The 14,267-nt window shown below is 44.9% G+C and overlaps 1 protein-coding gene across 1 annotated transcript in view; it reads right to left on the reverse strand.

Moving 5' to 3' along the window:
* LOC308389121 (MAM domain-containing glycosylphosphatidylinositol anchor protein 2-like) overlaps positions 1-5,119 on the reverse strand; it is a 139,928-nt gene extending 134,809 nt beyond the window's left edge. Inside the window, exon 1 of the mRNA XM_080870272.1 lies at positions 4,029-5,119. Coding sequence (XP_080726398.1) covers positions 4,029-4,101 — 73 coding nt within the window. The 5' untranslated portion in view covers positions 4,102-5,119. The remainder of the gene's footprint in view (positions 1-4,028) is intronic.
* Between the last annotated feature and the right edge of the window lie 9,148 nt (positions 5,120-14,267).

Genomic DNA, 14,267 nt, shown 5'->3' on the forward strand with positions numbered 1-14,267 from the left:
GCCCCACTCCCCCCCCATCACCTCTGTGGACTCATTCCGCTTCCTGGGTACCACCATCACCCAGGACCTGAAGTGGGAGCCCACCATCACCTCCGTCATTAAGAAAGCCCAGCAGAGGATGTACTTCCTGAGGCAGCTGAAGAAATTCAACCTGCCAACACGGACGATGATGCAATTCTACACTGCAATCATCGAGTCCATCCTCACCTCCTCCATCACCGTGTGGTACGCTGGAGCCACTATCAGGGACAAACAGAGACTGCAGCGTGTTGTGTGCTCTGCTGAGAAGGTGATTGGCTGCAGACTCCCATCTCTGCAGGACCTGTACACCTCCAGGACATTGCGGCGTGCAGCTCGGATCTCAGCTGACCCTTCTCACCCTGGACACAGTCTGTTTGACCTGCTCCCCTCAGGCAGGAGGCTCCGGTCCATTCGCACCAGAACCTCTCGCCATAAGAACAGTTTCTTCCCCTCTGCTGTCGGACACATGAACAATAACCATATGACTGTTCCCACCACTAACACATGACCCTACGCTGTGTTCACTGCATCATTCCATGTTTGGCACTGATCACCACCTGCACTCATGTATATATCATGTATATATCTTTCAACGTAGCACTCTTAATTCTTATTCTCATGTATATATCTCATGTATAGCTCATGCACATATCTTTCTACGTAGCACTTTTAATTCTTATTCCTACTTTTATTTTTTCATGTCTATTTAAGTGCTATTTATGACAGCATGTTTGCACTGAAGCACCGCAGCAATTTCCTAATGTTGTAAACCTGCTCAACATTTGGCAATAAACCCCTTTCTGATTCTGATTCTGGGATATATTCACCCCAGCATAATGGACAATTATTTATCAGAGAAACAACAAGAACGGTGAACTCTGAACAGCCTGAGTCTGGTGACCGAGCTGATGAAGTCAACAACAATATGTCGTGTCTGCTGCTAATGTACAGTCATTTACTGGGCACTGATGCTTGCACTCAACTACCACACTGTAAATACTGTTATATTATATGACACTGTTTGACTTTATACTTTTTACTTTATATTTGATACTGTTACTACGTTTACTATGGTTATTATGTTACTATGCTGCTTCTTGTTTTATTGCTGCTGGCCTCTGTGAGCTACCACACAAATTCCATTGTATAACTACAATGACAATAAAGTTCTTTATCTTATCTTATCTTCTTTTTACTGAAGTAAGAGGGGACTGAGTTTCACACAGACCTCTGCACGAGAAGGCTTCACTTGGTTTATACCAGAGCGTTCTCACTCCCGAGGCGTAACATGTGGACGTTTTGTCACGTCCCGCGGCGTTCCTGAGGAACGCGAAAGGAGACCTTCGGCGTTCTTATGGTACGCGGCGGGTTATGGCTGGAATCCAGTGCAATGACGCTCCCGCGGTAGTAGACGTTCCAGACCTGTATTCCAGCCCTAAACCTAACCTTATCCCTAGCCCTGACCATAACCTTATTCCTGACCTTAACCAGGACTTTAATGATGTTAAATAGCGTGTTTCTAAGCGATTTGAAGAAAAAGAGCGAACATGTGTAGGTTCAGTCCAGACGGTTCTCATATTTCCTCTTTTTCCGAGGTCGTCATTTAGGAACGTGGTGGGTAGCCGAAAACGTAATATGGTGACGATTTGTCACCTAGCGTAAAATGTTACGCTTTGGGAGTGAGAACGGGTTGTTTATACAGTCTATGGGAAAAAACTGCATTGTTTACTGATAATTATAGAGACAGGGTCACCGAAAAATACAAAAGTAATGTCCATGCATCCATCATGCATCCATCCATGCATCCATCCATGCATCCACCCATGCATCCATCCATGCATCCACCCATGCATCCATCCATCCATGCATCCATCCATCCATCCATCCATCCATCTATGCATCCATCCATCCATGCATCCATCCATCCATCTATGCATCCATCCACCCATGCATCCACCCATGCGTTCTCTTCAGCTTATCCTTGTCAGTGTTGCGGGGGGGCTATCATAGGGTGCGAGCAGGGTGCACCCTGGACAGGTCACCAGTCTGTCACAGGGCTAACACAGAGACAACCATTCACACTGTAATCTAACTCACGGGTTTGTGATGTCACTCTGTCAATCACTAATCACTGCCAGTAAACATACCAGCTAATCCTCCATGACCAACATTTATAAAATGGGTTAGAAAATGAGTGTGTGGGCCCAAAAACTCCTCAGAGAAGAGTTTGCTGAGGTCAAGACCAAGGACGAGTTTCCATAAACCTCTGCAGGAAATAAATGATGGCCACAGAAAAGAGCTTTAAAGGGCGCCCACCTGGGCTTCAGCTTTCAGGCTCTGAAGGTATGGTTGTGTTTTATGCTGAGCACAGCCATGTGTTTTTACAAAAGTAAATACACACGGATCCACTAGTGTCCACTGAGCGTCCACGCTGACCTCCACATGCTGCATTTTAGTATTTCTCTGCAGCACACTCACACACTCCTGCTGCATGTCTCATGCACTTACACACAGCACCACACACCTACTGATGTCACAGAGATCTTTGACTCGACACAGACATATCAAGGACTAACATGTTTCTGACATGTGGACATGTGCTAAACTAATGATCTGGTCACTCTGGCCGTGGCCTGCGCTGAATCATACACGTTATTAATCTCTGGCAGATGGCTCCGCCCCTCCCTGAGCCTGGTTCTGCCGGAGGTTAAAAGGGAGTTTTTCCTTCCCACTGTCGCCAAAGTGCTGCTCATAGGGGGTCATATGATTGTTGGGTTTTTCTCTGTGTTATTGTAGGGTCTGCGTTACAATACAAAGCACCTTGAGGCGACTGCTTATTTTGGTGCTGTATAAATAAATTGTATTAAATTTCTGTGGTCAGACAAAGATGGAGATGACTTGTACATTTGAAATCAAAGTAGCTTGCTGGCTATAAGCTCAGTGGTGGGGTATTATCACTTATGATTGGCTGGCTGCACTGACATGTTGTCATAGTATTTCATTTCATAAAATGAGCAAACACTGAAAAGTGTAGGACTAAACTCTGGTTACCTGGCTGTAAAAGCAGGTCAGCGATGCTGCTGTTCAGGGTGCAGCCTAGCACAACCATCAAAATACAACTGTTGGCCATTACATGCTTTGAATTGGGCAAAATGTAAAAGTCAAATATAAAATTATAAAATAGACATTGGAAAATGCAGTTTTGTAAAAAGGGCATTTATAAAGTAAGAGGCTGAAACAGCAGATGCCTGAGCACCAGCACACTGTCTACAGTAACACACTGACTGTATTTACTAAGAGCCACGACACAGAAATAAGCAGAAAAACAACACAGTATTATAGTACATGCAACTTGATTTCTACTGGAGGACCAAAGTATAGCAGGACACAGTTATGACACCATATTACACCAGATTATTTGAAATGTGCAAGTAAGGCAAAATGAGAAGATCGGGGTTTATGTACAGTAGAGGAATGGCCACCGTGCAGGAGCTGGCATGTGTTACAGTAACTACAGGAACGAACCAGCAGCATACCAGTAAAAGAACCGGCATTTCCAGTCATTTCCAGTGCCCGGTCATGTCAGGACTGACACAGTGAAAGCAGCAGCAGCAGCATCGTGTCCCCATCTCCTGCAGCACGGAGCAGCAGGCTGCTTCATACAGACCCACCGGCACACACCGAACCCACAGTGCCATCTAATAACGGCACTGCTGGGGCCACGATGCAGGATTAGCACTGCGGCTGTCCCTGTATGCACAGGTGTGCTTATCTGTGTTTGTGTAGCAGCCTACCTGTTGTGCCTTTATGCCAGGCACGAGTGTGACTGAATGAACCACGAACCAGCCACGCACGCACACGCACAGGAGCCAAATCCCTCACAAGGTCAAGTTGCTGTTTGTAATACTCCGCTCGCGTGCACTCAAAATCGCATTCACGTAACATGTAAGGTGCGCGTGCATGTGGTAACTCAAAATATTTGAATTGTATGCTAATGACGTCCTTACCGTACACGCCCTGGCCGTGCACGCCCTGCAGGAAGCCGGTAAACAGCCACAGGAGACCGAAAACTACCCCCATCTTCACATCGTCCTGTGGCCTCGTCGCTGCTTCTGCCCCCCTCCGGGGATGAGGGTGGATGTTCGGTTCTCCGCTGCTGCCGCTGCTCTTCCTCCGTCCTCCTCCGCTCCGTACACAATCTCATCCACAGATCCAAATATTTCCCTGCTAGCAGCCTCCGACCCCGGTTAGATATGACGGGCAGATGCGGTTCCGCTCATACCGGTGCTAACGTTTGCTAAAAGCGCCAGAAACCCTTGAGGAGAAGGACGTCCAGCGGCACCCGGCGAGAGCAGATGCTTCACTCGCTCCTTGATGATGACATTCCGGGGGAAAGGATAAAAACTGAAGGAGCAAACAGCCGGTGCGTCAGTCTTCTTTGAGCTGGTCAAAAGTGTGCGCTGACCGTCCGCCGAGTCCACCGGGATGCGCGTCCGTCGGTCAGTACCGGAGATACATCCATCATCCTGCGGAGAAGCGCTACCGCTCCGTGTCAGCGGCTCGGCCCTTCAGGCCGGGGAGAGGAGAGGGACAGTCCGTGAGTTCCAGCAAAGACGGATAAGCGGTCAGTCCGGTCGATTTGTCGGTGTATTTCACCGGTCGGTGAGAGACGTCACTCAGCCAACCGAGCAGTAAAGTCGCGGGAACGGAGAACGGAAGGACTTCCGGTATTTGTATATCAAAATAAAAGTCACCTGCCAGCTCATCCGCCGTGTTTATGGCTGATTCAGCAGCGAAATCTACAGTCTCTGGATTTCACTGTGCTAAAATATCGCGCTTATTATAAAATAATAATTATTATTATTATTAAGTAATACATTTCTCCCTAATCAGCTGTTAAATGGGAATTACTGGTGCAGGGTGTCATGGTCCGGGTGAGTCCGGGGTTTTACCTCCGAATAACGGTTTCCACCTGGAAACTCTCCACCGGGTCTTCAAGTAACCACAGTTAGTGCTGACCGTCATAGATGTTTGCTCACAGCAGTGTTACCCCTGTGTTCTACACCCCCAGTCATCCTGGATCCGCTCACCTGCCTGCCCTCCCGTCACACCACTCTCGGATCACCTCACCTGGACACCACGCTGCTTCACCCGGACCAATTACCCCTCTCTTGCCAAAACCTCCACCTGCAAAGTTAGACAAAGTCTGGTTGTGATTCACTCTCATCAGGATCAGGACTCACCTGGTTTCTGCTCGTGTCAGTGTTCACAGATTACCTGTCCCCTCTCCCCGTGTCACACAATCATTTATCTAATAATTTCATGTTTGGATAAAATAAGTGAGACACATAACACTGAAATGTATGTTTCATAAAGTAAAGAAACCTTTTTAAAGTAGGTGTAATATTGTTCCGATAGCGACAGTCGTCGTGTTAGGCGGAGGCTATTATTGTTAAGAGTGACTTGTGGTGCCTTCCTGACAAACTGCAGCGGGATGGACACGAGCAGGAATCTGCCGCGCAAAGCGTCACGAGCAGCTTCTGTTTTACACCTGTGGGGGGGAGAGAAAGGACAGCACTCCTCACGAGACACGCAGAGCCTGTGGGCGGCACGCGCGCTGGAAATGACAGCCTGAGCCCTCAGCGCGCACGTGTCCGATCTCCTGCTTCCTCCACGGGTCTCAGCAGAGCAGAGGGAGCCTGAGCTCAGCGATGGTGGCGGGATGGCAGCATCAAGGTCTCCGTGCTTAACGCTGAACACGGACGATCAACGATATAAATATTTGTTTAAAAAAGAAAGAAAACCAGTTTTCATCCAGCTTCTGCATCTTCTCGCTCATGAGCACACTTCCTCCGTTACACCAGCCCGTGTTGGTTATACATGCATCCATCCTTATTGTCAGGCTTATATACAGGCTCTGGATTTTAACGCCAATAAAGATGATGTCAATAAAACATGGATGAGGACACACGTGCTTGTATTGATTTCCCCTCTTCGACGACACAGACCTGTTGCTAAACTATTATGGGCTGTAAGCTAAAATGACTGGTAGGTTAAAATGATTCGTGCTGATTCTGTGTAACCAGACTTTTCTAATCTGAAGTCTAATTAAGCCTAAAATAAATAAAACAATTATTATGTCTGCAAAGTCTACTCTTACAAAATGTGCACTCAGCGGTTTGCTGAGATACAAAATTCATGTTCAGTGTGTTTTTGCAGCCCTGCACTCCATTCCCTGTTTGTCATTTGGCCCTTGGAGAAACTGACTGCCAGTGTTGTCTCTGCACATAACATTAGCAAAGAACCACTTTTAAATGGTATCTTTAGCCCTTTGTTAGCTAAAAACATAATTTGTTTCCAGATGCTGTATGCAAGTTTAAACCTGATCTCTGCACAAAGGCCACAGCTTCTTCTTGTATGGTCCAGGAACTGGTGCAGGATTTTTGTCTTTGAGATCAGGAGAGCTTTGTTGTAAATATGTCTCAGTCTGAGTTCAGGCTAAATTAAAAAAGATGCTCCGAGATGAATTCTTAATTTCCTCCCATTATCCAGTACGGTGGCCCCTAGAGACAAAGCACGTACAAACTCCAAAACACGTACAAACTCCAAAACACTTGCAAACTCAAAAACACATGCAAATTCCAAAACACAACGGAAGTGCTCCAGGACGCTAGGGGCAGTGTTGAGCTTTTGTTACCTACTAACTACACAAGCCAGGAAGTACCAATGACCGGATTTGGGGTTTGCAGCCTTAAAGGCCGCATTTTAAGGCCGATTACGTCACAGCGACAAGAGAAGGCTTTCCCAATTCAAAGGCTGCCCGAAATGCGGCCCTCAAATGCGTCCATAATTTCCCTGAATTTTAAGGATGGGTCGGTGTAGCCTTCATGGCCCAACATATCCCAGACTTCATAGTGCGGTGGTGGTGTGGATAATTTTGCCGAAAAAAAATGGTGGAAGCAGAGCGGAGGAAGAGCAAACTTTCAGAAGTAAGTACTGAATATTATGTCACTTATTTATGCGCAAATGTTTTTTTAATGAAGAACATTAAACCATTATTGTTGGCCACATGTCGGGAAAGTTGACATTAGCGATGTTTGTACTTTCAGAATTAACTTGGTTTTAAAGCCTTTACTTTAAAAAAATATATATAGTCGACCTTAATCTGACAGAGATTGTGATGATTTTGTGGATAATTAAAGTCAGTCATATATCCACAAACACAACAAGCTGAAAGTCAGTGATGCTGCTCGGTAAGTTACACTTGTGTTTGAATCCTGCAGCTTATCACACATTTGATTTCCATGTGTGACGACTGCAAGTGTCCAGAGTGAGGACAGACTGAGGGACCCACTGCTGCACATCATCTGTGAGGCTTTGCACCCCTGATGATCCACCAGGACAAACTCAGCAGTGTGTGAGGAAGAGGAGGAGGAAGAGCCAGCAGCAGCTGACAGATGGAGAGAATAGACAGACTGTTCCCTGTTTGTGAAGGACTGCTAGGAAAGTTTAACATAACTGTCTGTGCTGAATCAGTCTTATTAGGTGATGTTCAAATAATGTGATCATCCCAGTGTTTCCAGTGTGAGAGAAAGTACTCAGAGTACTCAGGGCCTTCAAGTTACACACTATGAAAGGCAGCAACAAGTTTAATGTTCAGAAACCTAAAGTCTGTATCAGCAGCAGAATGGAGCTAAAATAAATGTTGGTTTCAGTTCTATGAAGCTTTGAGTATTTTGGATCAGTAGCTGCTGTGTTTGTTGCATCATATTGCTGTAACTGTTTATATGCTTTATATATTCTGAGCTAAGTTGATCTATAGTGTCACATCATATTCTATAAGGATGTTATGTGTTTGTAGACTTTCTGCCCAGTTTGACCCATTTAGCAGACGTCAGCCTGTTTAAGGCTCTGATATCTATTCTGTGTGACTTACAGCAGTTATGACATGGTCTGATTTTCTCACCCAATAAAGGAATATTTCATATATAAGTCTACTCTTCATTTTATCAGAAACAGTTATCGCAGCTTGTACATTTTCTTTTTATAAATATATGTAAGCAATGAGCCAAATTTAGTAATGCCAACATGAAGGAACAACATTTGTCTCTTATATATGATACATCTATATATGCACTGTCAAAGATACTTGTCTTTGAGTGAAGATTTAAGGTGATAAGACATGTAAATAACTGCAACTTGAATCTGTACTGAGGCTCAGTATTTGACACAGAGTTCATGTTCACTGCTGTAATAGCTAATAATGATTAATATAATAACTATAATATTGGCCATATTATATTTACATTACCAAAGTGAGATGACTTTAGTCTCATGAACAACATCAGCTAATTCTTCTTTACTAACTAATCTTAAACAACTGTTCAGTACAGAAATGAAGCCCAAAAATCATGTTTTACTGTCCTGTGGTCTCAGCCTCAGATACTTATCAAATCACACAAAGCTCATGTAGAAACAAACAAACAAATGAACAAAATATGTTCTCCCTCATTTCTGTCAAACCAAGTTGTATGACACGTTTCCAGCGGTTAGTATCACGGTTGCTAGGCAACCTGGGAAGCGCGACGGAGACTAGACCGTCCCATACAGACAAACTTGCCGTTTATTTTGCAAATCGAGCTCAACACTGCCCCTAGCGTCCTGGAGCACTTCCGTTGTGTTTTGGAATTTGCAAGTGTTTTGGAATTTGTACGTGTTTTGGAATTTGTACGTGTTTTGGAATTTGTACGTGTTTTGGATTTTGCAAGTGTTTTGGAATTTGTACGTGTTTTGGATTTTGCAAGTGTTTTGGAATTTGTACGTGTTTTGGATTTTGCAAGTGTTTTGGAGTTTGTACGTGTTTTGGAATTTGCATGTGTTTTGGATTTTGCAAGTGTTTTGGAGTTTGTACATGTTTTGGAATTTGCATGTGTTTTGGAATTTGTACGTGTTTTGGATTTTGCAAGTGTTTTGGAATTTGTACGTGTTTTGGATTTTGCAAGTGTTTTGGAGTTTGTACGTGTTTTGGAATTTGCAAGTGTTTTGGATTTTGCAAGTGTTTTGGAATTTGTACGTGTTTTGGAATTTGTACGTGTGTTGGAATTTGTACGTGTTTTGGAATTTGTACGTGTTTTGGATTTTGCAAGTGTTTTGGAATTTGTACGTGTTTTGGAATTTGCATGTGTTTTTTAGTTGCAAGTGTTTTGGGTTTTGCAAGTGTTTTGGAGTTTGTACGTGTTTTGGGTTTTGCAAGTGTTTTGGAGTTTGTACGTGTTTTGGGTTTTGCAAGTGTTTTGGATTTTGCAAGTGTTTTGGAGTTTGTACATGTTTTGGAGTTTGCATGTGTTCTTTAGTTTGCAAGTGTTTTGGAGTTTGCATGTGTTTTGGAATTTGCATGTGTTTTGGAGTTTGTACGTGCTTTGTCTCTAGGGGCCACCGTAATCCAGCCTTACTCAAAAGGAACGAATACTAAAGACATTATTGCCATTCCTGTCCAGGGATTGGCTGCTCGTGACCAAATCACCTTATGTTGATAATTAAAAATAGCAGCGAGGGAGCATTAAGGAGAGCAAGACCGAATGAGATGGAGACACAGAAATAAGAATTCAGAGAAGTTTTTCTTTTTTACGAGTAGTAATCAGTTCCCACTAAAGAGATGTAGAGCAGCAGCGGCTCCATGCACCATTACAACACTTTAATGGCATTTCCCCCTCATTTGTGAATAGGAGAGAAAGGGGGATTAACACTAGATTTACTAAACCTGCGCAAATTTGCGTAACTTCCCTCAACTCAACACCTACTAGAATTACTGGGGTTTTTATTTTATGGTGCAAGTCCCGAGGTGTTAATCACCCCTGCTGAGAGTTTCACAGGTCGTCAGCTCGTTTCTCCTCCAGCTTTGGTTGTGCAAACCACCCATTATCCTTGAGGCCTGGCACATTTGCATTTGTTCACTCAGAGTTGCTCAGATCCAAGCCAGGCCAAACCTCTGTGTTACAACTTTCAGAAATGTCTGCTGTATCTATACAAAATATCCCACACATTGACTGACCTGCAGATATGAAAGACACACATTCACAGCTTCCTTGACTCTCAGCACAGATCTTCCATTGTTCCACTGTGTATGTGAGGAAGTGGCATTGCTTGACTACAGCACAGTGCTGTGCATAAAAGCAGACCGACCCAGGCGGGAGAATCATTTCTTGTTCGCATTTCTGAGAACGCACATCAGGATGGCCTCCGTATCACTGCCACGCAGGAAGAACCTCTCCACGCAACAGGCTTTGGCCTTGCTTCAGGAAATGGACGAAGCAGATTCTGATGGAGGAGAGGTTTCATTTGTCCAGCAGGCCACTGATACCTCCTCAGAAGAATCTGAAAAGGAGACGGAACAAGAACCCAACATGCCTCCACGGAAGATGAAGAGGCCCCGTGGTTCTGGGAAGCCCAGCCAGAGCCACACGGCAAAAGACGGCACTGCGTGGGTAGAGGAGGACATTGGAAAGCCCAGTGCAGCAGCAAATCGCTCGTGCTTCATTGCACAAGCTGGACCCACAGAGTCTGCTAAGGTTTGTCACTGCCATATTACATATGATATTTATATAAACCCATTTAGAGTGAGGTTCATGTAAATTTACCATTCTCTATTTGTTTATCTTCCAACAGCGTAAGATTACAAGTGTGCTCCAAAGCTTCCTTTGCCTGTTAGACGTGGGAATGCTGCAGACCATCAGGGAGTGTACGGTCCATCGAGCCCACAGAACAGAGCCGGACTGGAATTTGTCAGTTCATGAACTGATGGCATTCATTTCAATCCTGTTTGTAAGAGCAATCATGTGTCCTGTTGGTGCCATTGTGGATTGCTGGTCAGAAATGGTAAATGGCCTGTGTTTATATAGCGCTTTACTCGTCCCTAAGGACCCCAAAGCGCTTTACATATCCAGTCATCCACCCATTCACACACTGGTGATGGCAGCTACATTGTAGCCACAGCCACCCTGGGGCGCACTGACAGAGGCGAGGCTGCCGGACACTGGCGCCACCGGGCCCTCTGACCACCACCAGTAGGCAACGGGTGAAGTTCAAAAGTTCAACAAGAACTGTGCTAAGAGTTTCACTCCAGGAGAACACATGACCATAGATGAACAGCTGTTCCCTACCAAGGTTCGTTTTCCATTCACACAGTATATCGCAACCAAGCCAGACAAATTTGGGATCAAGTTCTGGATGGCCACGGACACCAAATATGTCTGCAGTGCATCTCCTTACTTGGGAAAAGACCCCAGTCACCAGAAGGGAGAGAGGCTGGCAGAGAACGTGGGCATGAAACTGAGGGAGCCGTTTTTGGATGATGGGAGAAACGTCACAACAGACAATTTCTTTACTTCACTGTCACTGTCGCACAGACTGCTGCAGTGCAAAACGCCGTTACGGGGCACGGTGAATAAAGTCCGGCGTGAACTTCCTCAACTTGCAAAAGAAACTGCACAGCGAGAGGTATTCTCCACTTCAGTGCTTAGAAGTGGCCTGTTTACCTGTGCAACATGTCACAAATTCACCAGTGCCAAACCCAGGGATGATGGACACTGGGTCTGCAAACGCTGTAAAGTTTGAAACTCTTTGAAATAAAACAGACTTGTGTACCCATATATTGTGAACGTGTGTCTTTTGTATGTAGGTTGTAACACAGAGGTTTGACCTGCCTTGGATCTGAGTAAACAAATGCCAATGTTGCACACACACACACACACACGCGCGCACGCACACACACACACGCACGCACACACACACGCACACGCACACACACACACACACACACACACACACACACACGCAGCAAATCTGCATTTATTTGTCCCACAAGTGGAAAATCTGCATTGTCATTGCAGAAAAGTGGACAAAAGCAGCTAAATAAAAACTGTACAAAGAGCACAGTATGGAAAGTGCAAACAATATATATCTAGATATATATCTATATCTAGTAGGGGTGGGTATTGATAAGATTTTCACGATTCCGATTCCAGTTTTGATTCTGTTTAACGATTCGATTCTTTATTGATTCTTTTTAAAAAGGAGAACACTAAGGTCGACTAGCTTAGAACTTTGTTTTATATCTTCTCTTTGAACAAGATAGAAATTTAGGAGTAACATGGCCTTACAAACCCAACAGTGAGATCTTAAGAGATCCTTAATTGCCTACAATTAAACACATTCACTTACCGAAAATCATCTGCTGTGGCAAATGGGTTCAAGCCTTTGACCACAAACTGAGTCTCTGCTCGGTGACGTTTGTCTATCCTGCCTGAAAGGAGACGCTGCCGGCAGACTGCAGCGAGAACTGCCAGCATCTGAGCCAGACTCTGTCTCTCTCATCATGGTCACTAAATGCACAGTAATGGTTTTGTAATAAGGCAGATCGCGCTAACATAATATGCACTGTTAGTTGATTATTTACCTGCCGCATTAACGGGAGAGGACGTGCAAACGTTACCGCTGCTGCTGGGTTGAGATTCACGAGTCCGGAGCGGAATTAAAAACACGACATTCATTTAAGGTCATCGTGTGTTTTGTGAGCAAATGCTTTTGCATATTCGTAGTGTTTCCTCCCTTAAATGAAATATCTACTTTGCAAGTATTGTAAGTTGCCCTGTTGTCATCCGTTCTCTTAAAGTGTAACCAAGCTTTTGAGCGTTTGAGCCGCTTACGCGCCGTGTTTCCTGCCAGGTAAATGACGCTCCGCGACGTGGTGACGTCATTTGGGGCGACTGGAATCGATAAGGGAATCGTTTGCAAAAATGGCAAACAATTCCAAGGAATTGAAACAGTGGGAACCGGTTCTCAACAAGAACCGGGTTTCCATACCCATCCCTAATATCTAGATATAGACATACAGTGGGGCAAAAAAGTATTTAGTCAGCCACCGATTGTGCAAGTTCCCCCACCTAAAATGACGACAGAGGTCAGTAATTTGCACCAGAGGTACACTTCAACTGTGAGAGACAGAATGTGAAAAAAAATCCATGAATCCACATGGTAGGATTTGTAAAGAATTTATTCGTAAATCAGGGTGGAAAATAAGTATTTGGTCAATAACAAAAATACAACTCAGATACATTGAGACAGCGCTCGCTCACCTTATTACCGTCTAAAGTGTTGGATTTCAGAAAAAAAAAAAAAATACAACTCAGTACTTTGTAACATAACCTTTGTTGGCAATAACAGAGGTCAAACGTTTACTATAGGTCTTTACCAGGTTTGCACACACAGTAGCTGGTATTTTGGCCCATTCCTCCATGCAGATCTTCTCGAGAGCAGTGATGTTTTGGGGCTGTCGCCGAGCAACACGGACTTTCAACTCCCGCCACAGATTTTCTATGGGGTTGAGGTCTGGAGACTGGCTAGGCCACTCCAGGACTTTCAAATGCTTCTTACGGAGCCACTCCTTTGTTGCCCGGGCGGTGTGTTTTGGATCATTGTCATGTTGGAAGACCCAGCCTCGTTTCATCTTCAAAGTTCTCACTGATGGAAGGAGGTTTTGGCTCAAAATCTCACGATACATGGCCCCATTCATTCTGTCCTTAACACGGATCAGTCGTCCTGTCCCCTTGGCAGAAAAACAGCCCCATAGCATGATGTTTCCACCCCCATGCTTCACAGTAGGTATGGTGTTCTTGGGATGCAACTCAGTATTCTTCTTCCTCCAAACACAATGAGTTGAGTTTATACCAAAAAGTTCTACTTTGGTTTCATCTGACCACATGACATTCTCCCAATCCTCTGCTGCATCATCCATGTGCTCTCTGGCAAACTTCAGACGGGCCTGGACATGCACTGGCTTCAGCAGCGGAACACGTCTGGCACTGCGGGATTTGATTCCCTGCCGTTGTAGTGTGTTACTGATGGTGACCTTTGTTACTTTGGTCCCAGCTCTCTGCAGGTCATTCACCAGGTCCCCCCGTGTGGTTCTGGGATCTTTGCTCACCGTTCTCATGATCATTTTGACCCCACGGGATGAGATCTTGCGTGGAGCCCCAGATCGAGGCAGATTATCAGTGGTCTTGTATGTCTTCCATTTTCTGATGATTGCTCCCACAGTTGATTTTTTCACACCAAGCTGCTTGCCTATTGTAGATTCACTCTTCCCAGTCTGGTGCAGGTCTACAATACTTTTCCTGGTGTCCTTCGAAAGCTCTTTGGTCTTGGCCATGGCGGAGTTTGGAGTCTGACTGTTTGAGGCTGTGGACAGG

This window comes from Rhamphochromis sp. 'chilingali' (assembly GCF_963969265.1).
Source record: "Rhamphochromis sp. 'chilingali' genome assembly, chromosome: 21".
Taxonomy (NCBI): Eukaryota; Metazoa; Chordata; class Actinopteri; order Cichliformes; family Cichlidae; genus Rhamphochromis; species Rhamphochromis sp. 'chilingali'.